Raw genomic sequence first — 14,924 nt, 5'->3', positions numbered from 1 at the left:
CTGACGTTTCCAAAAACAACTGCAGTTGGAGAAGGCTGACCTTCCGTCTCCCGCGGTATTCCCTTCAACTTTCTCCTCACCGCCGTCCGCCTAAACTCCTCCGTCTCACGATGAGTGGTCTTCACACTCTCCCTCTTCATCAGGTCACCGTCAAACATGGTAATATGATTTATAATAATAACCTATACCACGTATTGTTCCCTTGAGCGTGAATAGAGATCGGATTCAAGGCGCCGGAGGGATTTACGCAGGTAACGTTAATTACCGAGCTGCTCCTCCAACAAAAACGTAAATAGGCGTACCAAATTCCAAAAGTCCAATACAAATAAACACATGCCATGAATCTCCATCAGTGAAGTCGAACCCGATAGAGCTTATCAATGGCACAAATACACCCCGGTTTTAAAAACCCTCCGCCCCCTGTGAGACTTTGGTGGACGAAACTCGAATGTCATTTTCCTAAAGGTGTTGATGGTAATGTTTTTTTTAAAATATGCGAAAGTGTTTAGCGGTCCCCTATAAGATTAGGGGGAATTTATTGTCTTTTGAAATGTAGGCTTTACATGGTTTAATATGCAATAAAAATGATTTGAAAGATACCATACATTTATATATTGCTGTCTGAATGTGTAATGGTTTTTTATTGAGTTGTCGAGTAGTGTTGAAATTGTGCTAACCAGTCGGTTAATCTTTATTATGGGACACACATTCAGTACTTCATCTTTGTGCCCTGTGTACTGTACACTCCAGGTCCAGAAAAAGTAGGTAGTAACATTAATCATTTTCTTCATAGGCCAACTGGACATACAGTAAGCTATGTACACCTTCAATGGTATTTGAACCATCTGATACGTTTAAAGAAACCTTCAGATAAACGAGAAATACACATGGTGGGGAAAATAGACAGAGCGACCCACAGTGTTACAACATACAGAATACTCCTGATATCCTCATTATTGAGGAGACATTGTGACTGTTAACTGTACCATACGCTAAACAGATGCGGAAGACAAATTTCGGTTGAACGCATTCAATTGTGAAAGTGACTAGATATCCCCTTTCCCTTACTCTCGCCATTGGGCTCCAAAGCCAGTTTGCTCTCCCAAACGAATGCGTAGGGTTTTAGCTCTGTGGGTTAATACAGTGTCCGGCTGGTTACACAAAACCCCTTCCCTCTGCTTCATGTGATGTCTGAGAAGCCTAGTGGGAACGGAGCATACAGCATTCACCAGAATAACACAAAAGCATGTTAAAACCCAACGTTTTTGAAACCCAACTGCACTTAGCAACCACAGTTCTGGTCAGAGATCCTGTAGAAACAGAATGTTCTGTCTAAAGCCAGGCTGAGGTGTGTGAATTCATCCCATTTTGCCACGCCTATGAGCTGTGACTTAGTGGACGTTTTATATAGATGGTTAAAAGTTGCTGGGTGGTGGTTTTGAGAAAAGCTCCAAATTGGTATTTCTAGGTTAGGATACATAGCATCATGGTTGAATACAGTACAGCATAAACGGCCAACTACCTCTACTACTACTACTACCACTACAGTGCTACTAGTTCTACTATTCTATAGTGAAAGCTGTCTACACGCCGATCCAGCATGGTTACTTCCATATACAGGATGTAGAAAACAAAAGGCAATCTTGGATAGAGATCTACCTTCAACATCATTATTTAACCCAGTGAGGTTAACAGTCGATCACAGCTAGTATTGGAATGCATTGGTCACTTTGTGCTTGTTATTCAGGAGGTTGATTGAGGCCTTCAGAGAAAGAGGAAGGACGAAAAGTACGTCCCGAATGGCGCCCTATTCCCTATGTAGTGCACTACTTTGGGGGATGTGGTGTCATTTGGGACGAAGACTATGTTTCAACATAGATACTGTAGAAGCAAGGAAGGACGATGATGGTACAAACACGGTCAGCCTTGACAATGTTTGTAAATCTCTTATCCTGTAAAACACATTAAAAGTGCAATAGAAACATATTCATATACCGTAGGGTGTGTGAGCAAAGTGCGTTTTAAAGCAATTCCATAGAATATAAAAAACAAGCTACAATCTTGGTGAGGGGTGGGGACAAGCGATGAAAAGAGAAGAAAATGACTTAAACAATCTGTGTTCGTGAAAGCTAATACTTTTTTACATGCATTTCAAACACACAGTTATGGCTTTGTCCTCTACATACTGTATGGTACCATTAATGATTGTACAGCTAGCTATACATTCAGCAAAACCCAACAGTTGTCCACCTCTTGACCCCAACAAAATAATCATCACTGGTCGTAACATAAAAGTATCTTTCAACAACCCCCAAAACACCATAGACAAAGACATGATGAGCAATGACTAATAGCTAGCTTGGTAGCAAAGGTGGCGGCATGTCGCTCTTTTCTCCCACAAACCCTCAGTCAGACAGTCTCTTATAAGTCTTTGTGAGCATCGTCCTTCTCTTCCACAGCGAGAGGCACTGCTCTAGCTCTGCCCTGCAGAGTCCTGTGATGGGGTTCGAGGTCAGGGTGTCGTAGTTCCAGGGTTATAGAGGACCAGGGGGACAAGGCGGCTGGGCGAGCCAAAGGAGAGGCACTCGTGGGGGGCCGCTGCGGTAGCTGCTCAGCGGGCAGTGAGCTCGGTGCTCCTGAATACCTGACAGAATGCTACGTCTGGGAGGAGCATGACCAGAGACAACCAGAAGACAAGAGGAAGAGGAGAGGAGATAACAGGAGATACACTGTACCTGACAAAGATCTAAGACATCTACCTCGATTACTCACAGACAAAAGGAGGTATCAATGATGATTTCCAATGGTAGGTCATGTTAGGTCAAGGCATAAAAAACTCACACACACACACAAAACACACAGGATTGATTTCCTGATGCTGTACCCTGGCTATACTGTGCAAGCAAAATTACATGGAAAAATGTACATATACTGTAAGCACATGCAACGTTTCAGTCCCATGTAAAGTTTTAGCCTGGTCCCAGATCTGTTTGTGCTCTTGCCAACTCATTGTTTCTTTGTGGCCTGATAATGAGTGAGGAGTTGGCATGATAGCACAAACAGACTGGGATTCAAGCTAGTTTTAGCCTGTACTGGTCTAATTTGTTTACCTGCTGGCTTGGGAGGCCTTCTCCCACCTTAGCTGTGAGGAGACTGGCGGCACTGTGGCAGCAGACTTCTGACGATCTATGAGAGACTGACAGATTAGATGGAGAGACAGTACCGTAGAGAGGTGACAGGGATGGGGAGTAGGGGACATCACAGATGAGCATATCCAGGAAGGGAAAAATACAGACTACTTACCAAAGAAAAATCACCCCAATATCAGCATTTTCAAGAAGCACATTCAACATTCCTGCAAGAATGTTCCTATTCTTAAATATTCTCAAATGCCTAAAAACGAATGTATTTCGTATGTTGTACTGTTCAACGGAATGTACGCTTACAGTATGCTATGATGAACCCGTGTGCTTGTGCAATAACTGAGCAGGCTGTGTAAAGCATTCCTCCCTAACCCATGAGGGGAGAACGCATGAGAGAGATGTTCAAGACCACTCAAAACAGAAAAGACGACGACACACAAAATACAGGTCATTTATACATGATATTTACAGTATATTCGAAGAGTATGAACATAGCAATGCACACAGCATACAGCTTTCCAATACTCTGTGTTATATACACATGCATATAAAGTGCTCAAAAGCTAACAGGCTGACAGTCAGTGGTAACTATTAACAGTCTGCCTGGAAATGGATATGGCGTTAGCACAGGGATTGGCAATGTTCCACATTATGAAAGACTCCTGAAACAGAGCAGAGGAGGAAAATGGCATTCACTGTATCCACATAGAGGGAGAAATCACAGGCCAATAGATCTGGTGGGAAACAAATACATCTGAAAGGGGAAGGCAGGAAGAACGCATTTGACAGGATTAAGAGCCTCTTGCATGTACGGATGGAACTTTGATGTAGCGGGACCGAAAACTGTAATGAGTTTGGCGTGTGTGTGTGTGTGTGTGTGTGTGATGTGTGTGTATATGGGAGAGTGCGAGTCGGGCGGAACGAGGAGGGTTTCACAGAGAGGAGGTCACACCAGTTTCCTTTCTTGAGAAGCTAAGACAGCGACCCCTAGCATCTATTTGATATTTGACAATCCTTCACTTTTCATTCCCTTATTGCAGAAAATATCTATATCCAGCTAATTTACCCTACGATGGAAATATTCCATATTATAACACACACTATACTACAACTACAAAGGCCTTCTGCTCAAAGTAACAGGTATACAGTGTTGTGCCAAGGCAGGTAGATGGTGCAGATGTAGAAACTGGAGTATAGGACAGACTCACGTCAAGTAATTGCTAACGTGATAAAGCGTAATAAATAAAGCAGAGTAATACAAACTCCATGTATAAAAACGTAAAGGTCACTGAGGTGGTTCCCACGCCAAATCTACAGTGTTCATTGTGTTTCTGTACAGTCACCATTAGATGACTATTGGGAAAAAAAACATTCAATCAGCCCAACAAACAGTCAGTATTTCAGTTATGGAAAAAATGTAAATGTTCACCTAACGTTGTCAACAAAGTAGGTAAGAGGAGTCCTGTCAAATGCGTTTTTTTTGCTCCATATTGCATGTTATAACAAAATGTTGGGGTATATGTAGATCACTTGAACCAATGGAGACTGGGATTGATAGAGTAGAGACACAGAGTTGTTGTGGTACTCTGGGCTCCAGACTTGGGACTGGTGGGGGAGGGGGAGACTGGACTGGGCCAATACTGGGGGAGGGGGAGACTGGACTGGGCCAATACTGGGGGAGGGGAGTCAAAACAGGGAGAGACTAAGGAGGATTTTCTGACCAGCATCCCATTGACAGCCCAACTAGCCAGATCTATAACTGACCCTTACCTTAACCAAATTCATAACCTTAACCTCAGTTTAACCAATTCAAAAATGAAATATCGATTTGCACGTCAGCCACGTCCCCTTAGTTCTTCCCGTCAAAACCAAACTGTGCATGGATTGGGCCAAAGTTGGCAAAGCCTACTCACTGGCCAACACCCAGTAGCAGTGTATCCCTCATCAAGACCACTGTTTACAGACACTTACGCTGATCATTTGGCAAGGCTTTGTTATTGTCCATTCTAACCTATTGGAATGGGCCAAAAAAACAATGTGAAAACTGTTGTTGTTGGCATGAAAAAAAAGAGTTGTTAAAGACAAGCGGTGAGCTGATAGAAATGATGTCTGATCAGTCATTGTCGTTGCACTGATCAGGTGCTGTAGTTGTTAAGGCACACACATACACAGGTGACACACTATCATGTGTGCAGAAACTGTGGGATCCCATCTATGCATCGTACAGTAGCTCTACACTAACTAACCCATAGCCTAAATGTCATTCAAATGTTTGTCTATATTTCTATAACAGTGTAATGATCATTCTGGTTAACAATACATCCTTGTTGAACCCCAGTTGAAAAGTGTGTGTGTCAGCTTCCTGAGTTTTCTATCTATTACATTCATCCATCTATGCTGCTGTGTTCCTCTGGAGTTACCCTCCGAGGCACTAGGGGTGCTACGTAGCCACAGCTCACCCTCTGTCTCGCCTACTGATATGAAACCCAGAATATGAAAGCTATCTCGCTCTGTCTCATAATACTATCATTCAAACCATCATGGTGTGCTGATTCCTGGTCATTTATGTTACAGGTTTAATATGATATTCAACCTTGACGGAAGTCTTCAGTCTTAGTCCTGAATATATAGTGATATTACAAACTGCCATTGGGTGGTGCTAGACTATAAATATGTGCCAGGTTTACACAGCAGATGTGAGGATGACTGCAATAACAATGTGAGGACAGTGTGTACAGAGCTGTGAGTAATAACTGAACAATTAAAAATAGCAAACAATCCATAATCATTGATCTATCTCATCCAGTACTTGCTTTGAATGACATTTGGTTACAGTAGGTGTGATTTTCATTAAAAACAGAAAGAGAATAACACTGTCAAGGGGTTGATCTGTGGAGAACTCAGTCCAACATTTGAACAAATTCCTTCAAATGTCCAGTTACCCTAAACGTCCTTCTCATCTGTCTTTCCAAACAGCGGTAAGGTCCTGCACACATATTCACTTGCTTGTGTGGATGGTGATTTGATTTAAAGGGCAAGACCAAAACTACTGTGTATGTATAGTCTGTAAAGTGTCCTGTCTCTCCTGTAGTGTAGACCGATCAACAGTCTGTGAATAAGAGGAAGGCAGGGCCACTTGTGCTCCATGTTGTGTTAAATCCCTGAGCAGAGTCAGTCTGAACATTCACGCCGATACAGAGCCACATCCACATGCTGCATCGACGCCAGAAGCTTAGGCACAAGAAACAGGAAACCAGTCTGTCCTCCTCTCTGTGAGCCCCACCCACTCCCCCAGGGGCTGATGGGAAATGTAGTTTAGCATCATTAAAGAGGCTGATGGGATTTGTAGTAGTGTCAGTGAGGAGGTTGATGGGAATTGTAGTTTAGTGCCTGGGAAGGGGCCAATGGAATCTGTAGTTCTGTTTAGAGGGGGGACTAATTGGATTTGTAGTGTTGTCAGTGAGGAGGTTTATGGGAACTGTAGTTTTGTGTCAGTGAGGGGGCCGATGGGAACCGTAGTACCTAGGGTAGAGTGGACTGTAGCTGCTGGTGTGGCTATATGAAGTGTGGGGGGTGTATGAAGAGGATGGGATATATGATGAAGTAGAGTAATGAGCAGATGAAGGGGTATAGGAACTGGAGGGGGTATAAGGGGAGGAAGGGGTGTAAGAACTAGAAGGGGTATAGGAACTAGGAGGGGTGTAAGAAGAGGGGGTATAAAGGGCTGAGGTACGCGTCAGGTTGGTAAGGGGGCGAGTTCGAGGGGAGCTCCACGTCAACCGGCGAGACCCCAGTATGGGAGAACGGTAGGGGGAGGAGGGGGCCGAGCCAGGCTGAGCACCCCTGCTAGGAGACGACCGTGAGTCTGAGGAGTAATGCCTGGAGAGGCCAGTACTGCTACGTTCTAAACTAAAACTATGGGAGTCGAGACTGAAACTGTGGGAGTCGACCTCTAACGTCCGGACACCCAGTGCCCACTGGGAGTGAGCCAGCCTGTGGGGGTGGATGGGGGGGTCCAGGAGGAGGAGGGCGCCTCCAGGGAGGGGGGACTGCCTGGTATTGTGGGGCCTGAGGGGGCCGTGGAGGAGGGGCTGAGGGGGTGTCTATGATGTGACGTAGGGGAGCTCAGAGCTAGGGCTGTGGCTGTAGTAGCAGAGGTCAGGCTTAAGGGGGCGCCAGCGCCGGTGGTGGGGCTGGAGGGAGGACCAGGACTTACTTTGGGGGTGCTTCTCTTCATGCGGGCCACCTTGCCGCCGCGGGTGCAGTGCGACTGCTCCTGGTCGAAGGCTAGGTCCTCCAGACGCTGGGTCAGGGCTAGTTTCTGCTGGATGGCCATCCGCAGGAGGGAGTTGAGCGTCTTCTTCTCGTCCTCCGCCGCAGCCAGCTGCCTCTGCATCTCATCCAGCTGAGTCACATACTCGTCACACCTGAGAAGTTTCAAGGAGAGGGGTTGGGTGCTTGGTTACACAGCGTAGGTGGAGATGGGTTCAGAAGAAATAACATGATCAGAAGAAGTAGAGAAGAGAGAGAGAAGAATGGAGAGAGCGGAGGAGAAAGAGTAAGGGTAGGATGTAGAACTAGTCTATCCTTTTAACAAGCTATCCCTGGTCCTTGGTCTCTCACCTGGTAGTGAACAACAAGAAGTCAATAAAAGAAAGCGAGATGAAGGGATAGAGAGAGGAGAGAAATAGTCACCTGGTGGCGAACATGGCTCTGAGCGATGAGAAGGTGGCAGCGTCCTCCTTCAGGGCCTTCAGTTCGTTCCTCAGCTTCATCATGGTGTCTGTCACCATATGCTTCTCATTCTCATACTTACTCTTCAGGTTGGCCAGGGCATTCTCTGCAGTCTGCAAGAACAAGGGAACATTTCTTTAACCTTTATTTAAACAGAAAGTCCCATTGAAGTCTGAATACATTTTTCCCCAAGGGAGTTTGAATTTTCAATTGTTTTCTAAGTGAGGACATTAGTGTGACTGTGACAGCAGCCTCCATAAACTCTATATATCTTGATGGCTACTGTAGCCTGCTAGCTTAAAAAAAAAAGTTTGTGTGTGAACCATCTACAGGTTTCGAAGATTTCTCGTGACGAGCCTCAGAGTAGATTCTAGCAAGGCAGATTTAGACAGCGTATGACCAACGTGACGCTTAATCCATGTTCATAGTTATCCGTATACCCTATCCATGTCTGACCTGTTTGTTCGCTTTGAGCACCAGTCTGAGGGTAGCTATCTGTTCTCTCTTGGTGCTGAGCAGGGACTTGAGCTTCAGTATCTCCTCCATACAGGCCTCTTTGTCCTTGTCAAACAGTGGGGCCAGTTCCCTGGCTGCAGCCCTCTGTCTGGACAGCTGGAGTGACCGGTCCACTGCCCTCTGGAGGTGCCTCACCTACAGCATGTTCATCAAGGGAGATTGTTAGCGAACATTAGCTAATGTTGTCATATACACTCACATCTGTGTCTGTTAGCATCATGATGACCATTTGGAAGGTTAAAGGTGACACCTGGCATACAAACTGTGATAAACTGATTCAGGTTTCAACTGCCAATGAAAACAAAGATGATATATGCTTGCTAGTAAATGTATTATGAATTGTGAAATTATATTGTGTTTAAGTATGGCAAATGCTCAGTTTGACATGTTTATTCAAATGATTCAAACTGAGTCACCTGCTCTCTGATGATGGCGTTGAGGTTATAAATGTTCATGGGTTCCCTACGCAGGTCTCCAGCTGGCTCTACCGCAGGCGACGATGATGATGAAGAGGAGGAAGAGGCACTGATGCTGGGGGAGCCCATAGGAGGGGTGCGGGTTACAGGACTGTCCCTGTCCCTCCCCCCGTCCCGGCCTCCCTCTCCTGACAACCGCTCTTTGGATGGAGATTCCGAGGGGCTACGAGACTCCACCGTGGACGACGAGGTTGCCGCGGCAACGGCTGCGAGCCGCCGGGCGAGGCGGGGCGTGAGTAGAACGCGGGTGTCGTCACCCTTGAGCGATGCACTGATACCCCTTAGTCCTCTGCCATGTCTGTAGTAGTCTAGCATCACCCGGTTGGGCGTCTCGTTGTTACAGAGGCAGACGTGGTGGTAAAGTTGAGCCAGCTCCTCGCTGAAGGTGACCAGTTCGTCCTGTGCTGCGTTGAGAGCCCCCTGGCTCTCGCTGGCCATGTTCTTGGCTGTTCTCAGCTCCGTCTCCAGGCTCCCCACCTTTTCCCTACCTTCCCGGCAGCTCCTCTCCAGCCTCCCCACCTGCTGCTCCAGAGATCTGTGCTGGGCCTCTTCACGCGTTCTCTCCTCCACCCCGCCCTCCACACACTGATTGTACCTGTCCTTCAGAGACTTCAGCTCAGCCTTTAGCTCGACCACCTCGGTTACAGCCACCCTGTATTTACACTGGAGGATCTCCAGACCCGGGGTCTGGTGGCAGAATGCCTGGCCCCTGCTGTGTATTAATCCCTTCTCTTTCTCCTCCTCTTCTTCATCTTCTCCCTGCTCCATCAGGGCCTCTCGGTTGAGGTGGGCCTCCTGGTCGTGCTGGGCCTCCTGGGTGAGCTGGGCCTCCCGGTGCAGGCGCCTGAGGGCGGTGACTCTCTCGCTGAGGCGTTGGGCCCTCTCGTGCTGCTCGTTCAGGGCACCCTGTGTATGCTGCAGCTGTGTCTGACACTCTTGCAGGCTGATCAACAGAGCTGTTTTCTCTCGCTCCACCTATGGACACGCATGCACACACACACAAACACACACACAGCAATTTTCAGCCTATTGTTAAACTAGTAGCTTTCCTTATCATCTCCAAGCCCCATAACCTTAAATAAGCTGCAACATTTCCCTGCACACTCAGCACCGTCCACCTCATCCCTCAGGCAACCCCCTGCTGAAAAAAAACAGCACAGACAAGCATAGGTGTTGGTTTTGCTGGTGACCAGCCTTCACTCTGATTTCTTGATGCCTTTGTTGTGTTTTTGTGGTGCCTTTGCTGTGTTTTTGCTGGGGACCAAACGTCACTGTGTTTTGGACACGGTGACCTGCATAAGCTGGTCACCAGCAAAACCAGCATCAAGTCACATCATGCTGGCTTTCAAAGTGATGTTTAATTCCTATTGGAATCCAGCCAGTGTGGCGATATCCAAAAATTGCAACTTTTATTCACCCACAACATGTATTCAGAACTGGAACAGCCATTTCAGTAATGGGTGCAATAAGTCCAACTAACAGATTGTATTAGTTTAGAAAAATGTATGTTATTTATCTTTGTGTAGTATAAGATTAATGAATCAATCAATGTCCCTGCAAAAACACAACAAACAAAAGACATATTGAAACAAACAATAAAAAATATCTACTGCAATAGAGCATGCTGGGAAGTGTAATAATGATGGGCATGGTCAGGCCAGCTTGACCAGCCAGACCATGCTAGACCTGCATGGACCAGCTTGGTCACTTGCATACCAACATCACCAGCATAAGCTGGTATGTGTCCAAAACACAGCGAAGGCTGGTCACCAGCAAAACCAGCTAGACTGTCCTAGTAAACCAGCATACCCAGCTTAGACCATGCTGGACAGACTAGCTTGACCAGCTAGACCATTCTTGTCAGACCAGCTTGACCAGCATCCGACCAGCACTAATCAGCATAGACCAGCAAATACCAGCATGGACCGGCTTGAAATGTATGCTGGTCTATGCAGTTTTTTTCAGCAGGGCCTAAACCCTGCACACTACAGAGGGAACAGTAAGCCTTGCACACTACTGTGGGTGAATCGATAGTCTAGTGTGTCAGTGAGGATATAAATAAGCCTTTCCTCCAGTCCAGCCAATGGGAGAGGGGCTGAGGGAATGTGTGGGGAGATGCAGTTTCACCTAGCGGAACTGCAGTGAATGGTTGGACACATATCAACCAGACACGCATCCTACTGCATCTTCATCTCACTGGCCCACTGGGCTGGAGGAAACTACAGAAGAGAAGACACCCACTATAAAACAAAACTAGATTAGAGTCCATGTAACAGCCAGTGGTTCAGTAACAGCTGTTCCCACAACTTCTCACTGGTGCTTCTCACTGGTGCTTTATTTGACTGCTGGGATAAACTGTATCATTTATAGTCTTAAAAGAGGCAGAGAAAGGGAGGGGCAGGCCGAGAGAGACAGAGAGAGACGGAGAGACAGAAGAGTTAGAGAGTGATAGAGAGAGAGAGAGAGACAGACAGAAGAGTTAGAGAGAGAGAGAGAGAGAGAGAGAGAGAGAGAGAGAGACAGAAGAGTTAGAGAGCGATAGAGAGAGAGAGAGAGAGAGAGAGAGAGAGAGAGAGAGAGAGAGAGAGAGAGAGCAGGAATAGAGAGTTGTATGCAGTGAGGTTATGTCAGCAGTCTCTCTCACTGAATAATTCAACACTTATTCCCACATCTACAATACGGGGCTGCTGAGGGATATAGACGTGTTCATTTGTACAGTATCGGTGTGTACATGTGTTCACTTTGTAATATTGTTTATGTTTACATTCATGAGTTTGAATGAGTATGTTTATGTTTGCCAAAGTGTTCTGATATCCTCCTGTGTGTCACTGTTACATGCTTATAACACTTATAATTTGAGCACCAAACTGTAGAGGCTCCCGAAACTCCACTCTACTCATTCAAACTGAGTGAACTGTACTTCTCCACCCACCTGTAGCAGCTGCTGCTTGAGCTTCTGTATCTCTGTCAGGTTCATCTCACTGAACAGATCCGACACCATCCCCTCTCCTTTCCTCCCCGCTCCCCGACACTCTCCATTGGCCCTGGGCAGCGATCCTGTCCCCGTCCCAGTTCCTGACCCTCCATGTAGTTGCCCGTTACACCTGCCCGGCTCCTCTGAGCTGGGCGACAGGGCGGAGACAGGTGTAGCCGTGCCACTAGGTGGAGCTGAGGTGAAAGTGAGGTGGGCGCTGCCCGTGTATTGGACGTCACACAGGCTGAGGTGGTGGACCAGCTCTTTGCGGAGGTGCTTCTTCTGCTCCCGCTCGCTCTTCAGGGAGTCCAGGGCCTCCTCTAGCTGGGCCTCGGAGATGTCTTTGAGACGTAAGGCGTCTTCTAACTGACTGTTCAGCAGCTCGGTCTCCTCCTCCAGAACCTTGATCTCATGCTTTAACCCCTCGTACTCCACCTGAGGGAGGGAAGAAGCGAGGAAGGGGGGTGGGAAGGAGGGAGTGGAAAGGGGGAGGGGAGGAAGAGATAACCAGAGAGGGAGAGGCATCATGTGGTGTTAGGGATGGGGATACTGTGTGTGTGTGTGTGCGTGTGTGCGTGTGTGCGTGCGTGCGTGCGTGCGTGTGCAACCGCATGTATGTGTAAGTTTGAGTGTGTCTGTGTGTGCATGCGTGTGTATGTGTACGTTTGAGTGTGCGTGTGTGTGCAACCGCATGCATGTGTATGTACTGTGTGTTCTCTCACCTGGTTCTGTTTGAGAGTGGACACTAGTTTCTGCAGGGTGATGTTCTCCTCCTCCAGCTCAGTGTAGTCCTGTAGGAGTCGCACCTCTCTGAACTTATATTCCCTGATCTCCTCTCTCATCCGACTCCGCTGCAGCTCCAACATCTCATTACTCTACAGGACAGACATAAACACCAGGGGTTTAGTTATCACACACAACCCTGGTTACTATCAAATTCACAAGACATGTGGTTATTATCACAAAACAACACTGGACTGGTTTACTATCAAACACAACAAGGATTTACTGTAAAGCATGTTGTGACAAAAGTTGACATGAAAAGGACTTTATAGCCTAGGACATTCTAAATACATTTTATTGATTGACCGATTGGCATTGATAGCCACACACACTAAAACGTGTTTAAGATCAAATAGTGGGCCTACCACCACCAATAACTGTGCATACATGTATATAGTAAGTACCCACAGTTCTGAGTCTGTCACAGTTTGTTTTATTTTGAGTGTGTTTACTTAGGTTACCGCTGGAGGGCACCCTTACCTTGTTTCTAGTTTCCAGGTTACCCTGATTGTTTCTTATTGGTTTCACCTGTGTTTGATTTCCCCCTCTGTTCACCTGGTTGCCTGGCTATTTAGGTTCCTCTGTTGGCCTGGATCCTTGCTTAAGTCTTAGGTTTTGTTTAGTGCACTATTGTGCTGTTGCCTTGTTTCTGTCAAGACTAGTAAAGATCTGGATTTACCCTTACCTCTGCTTTCTGTGTTTCTCTGCGACTGGGTTCGAGTTCGTACAAGCATCATTGCAACAGTAGACCTGAGCCAACAATGGACCCAGCATGGATTTCTCAGTGGTCAGAGGAACATTCCACCATTTACGGTCGGCTCTCGCCCACCATGGAACTGTGATTAGTCGCCGTGAGGCACGGCTGCAGACATTGTCGGATGATTTAAGAACTCGTGTCCATTCTGCAGACAGGACAGACGGGAGCAACGGCTGCTGCTGCTCCTGTGGCTGTTCCTAATCCTCCACTCCCTACCAGCCCAGCGTCTTCCTCCCTTCGGGAGCCTCACGGCTGGGTTCCTGCTCCAATGCTCTCTGGTCTTTGAGCTGCAGGCATCAACGTTTCCAACCGCGTGTTCCAGAGTGGCATTTGTCATCTCCTTGCTCTCAGGACGGGCTCTGGCCTGGGCCACGGCCATAAGGGAGGAGCAATCAGACATTTGTTTTAATTGGCAAAGCTTCACCCAGGAGATGAGGAGGGTTTTTGATCACCCCATCAGTGACAGGAACGCTGCTCAAAGGCTCATTGCGCTTCGGCAAAGAAACCGGAGCGTAGCGGATTACACCTTTGACTTTCGGAAGCTCGCCGCTGAGAGCGGTTGGAATACCGAGGCACTTCACTCAGCCTTTCTGAAAGGACTCAGCGAGGTTCTCAAGGATGAACTAGCTTCCTGGGACAACCCTGACACTCTGGATGAGCTCATCGTTCTGGCCATCCGGATTGACAACCGGCTTCAGGAATGTCGTCGTGAGAGGGTGGAGGGATTCCGAGTGGTCTCCAGTATTTCGGGTCCCGCTGAGGGAGTCGATTCTTCGGGTGTTCCACTGCCTTATGCTGCATCTGCTTGTTCTGTACCCCGTCAGAGTTCTTAATTCGGCTCTGGTTCCCCTTCATATCCTTCAGAGGAGCCGATGCAATTGGGACGCACCAGACTTTCTTCTCTGGAGAGAAGGCGCAGGATTAACGAGCAACGTTTTCTTTACTGTGGACAGTCTGGACACTTCCGTGCCTCCTGTCACGAGCTGATGGGAAATGGGATGACTTGTCAGTAGACGGGAGAATACTGCCGAGTCAGATACAGTCTCCAGCTGCCGACATGGTATGCACCTTGCTTCCGGCCAACATGCGGTGGGCAATAGGAAGTTGAACAGTCCTGCTTTCATAGACTCTGGGGCTACCGGCTGTTATCTGGATTGCACATTAGCTCGCCAACAGGGGCTGCCTCTCACTAAGCTGGACATTCCGTTGTCGATCACTGCGCTGGATGGTCAACCCCTAGGGTCTGGGAAGGTGAAGCAACTCACCATGCCTATTTAGCTACGAGTTCTGGATTACCATGTGGAGCTTATCCAGTTACACCTGGTGGACTCTCCTGAGCGTCCCCTGGTTCTTGGACATCCGTGGCTTTCTATCCATAATCCTCAAATTGACTGGCCCTCGGGAAGGGTTCTGGGATGGAATCCTTCATGCCAGCTCACCTGCCAGCAACTCTCTCCTCATATTTCCGGTCCTGCTTGTCTGGAGGCTTCCAATGATCCTGTTCCCCCGGCAGGGGATGACAGGCCTGATCTTTCCTGTGT

At 47.4% G+C, this 14,924-nt stretch overlaps 1 protein-coding gene across 3 annotated transcripts in view; it reads right to left on the bottom strand.

Annotated features, from left to right (window-relative positions):
• Positions 1 to 504: 504 nt before the first annotated feature.
• Positions 505 to 14,924, bottom strand: part of LOC106609170 (protein bicaudal D homolog 1) — a 39,892-nt gene continuing 25,472 nt past the window's right edge. Inside the window, exons 3-10 of one of the 3 annotated variants that reach the window (XM_045699746.1) lie at positions 12,566 to 12,718; positions 11,802 to 12,278; positions 8,810 to 9,844; positions 8,334 to 8,528; positions 7,839 to 7,990; positions 7,360 to 7,570; positions 3,111 to 3,186; positions 505 to 2,661 (exon numbers count right to left, since the gene is read on the bottom strand). In XM_045699746.1, coding sequence (XP_045555702.1) covers positions 3,139 to 3,186; positions 7,360 to 7,570; positions 7,839 to 7,990; positions 8,334 to 8,528; positions 8,810 to 9,844; positions 11,802 to 12,278; positions 12,566 to 12,718 — 2,271 coding nt within the window. In that variant the 3' untranslated portion in view covers positions 505 to 2,661; positions 3,111 to 3,138. The other 2 variants (XM_045699747.1, XM_045699745.1) reach the window with 2 other exon arrangements.

This window comes from Salmo salar, chromosome ssa17, assembly GCF_905237065.1.
Source record: "Salmo salar chromosome ssa17, Ssal_v3.1, whole genome shotgun sequence".
Classification (NCBI taxonomy): domain Eukaryota; kingdom Metazoa; phylum Chordata; class Actinopteri; order Salmoniformes; family Salmonidae; genus Salmo; species Salmo salar.
This window is presented reverse-complemented; position numbering and strand designations above follow the sequence as displayed.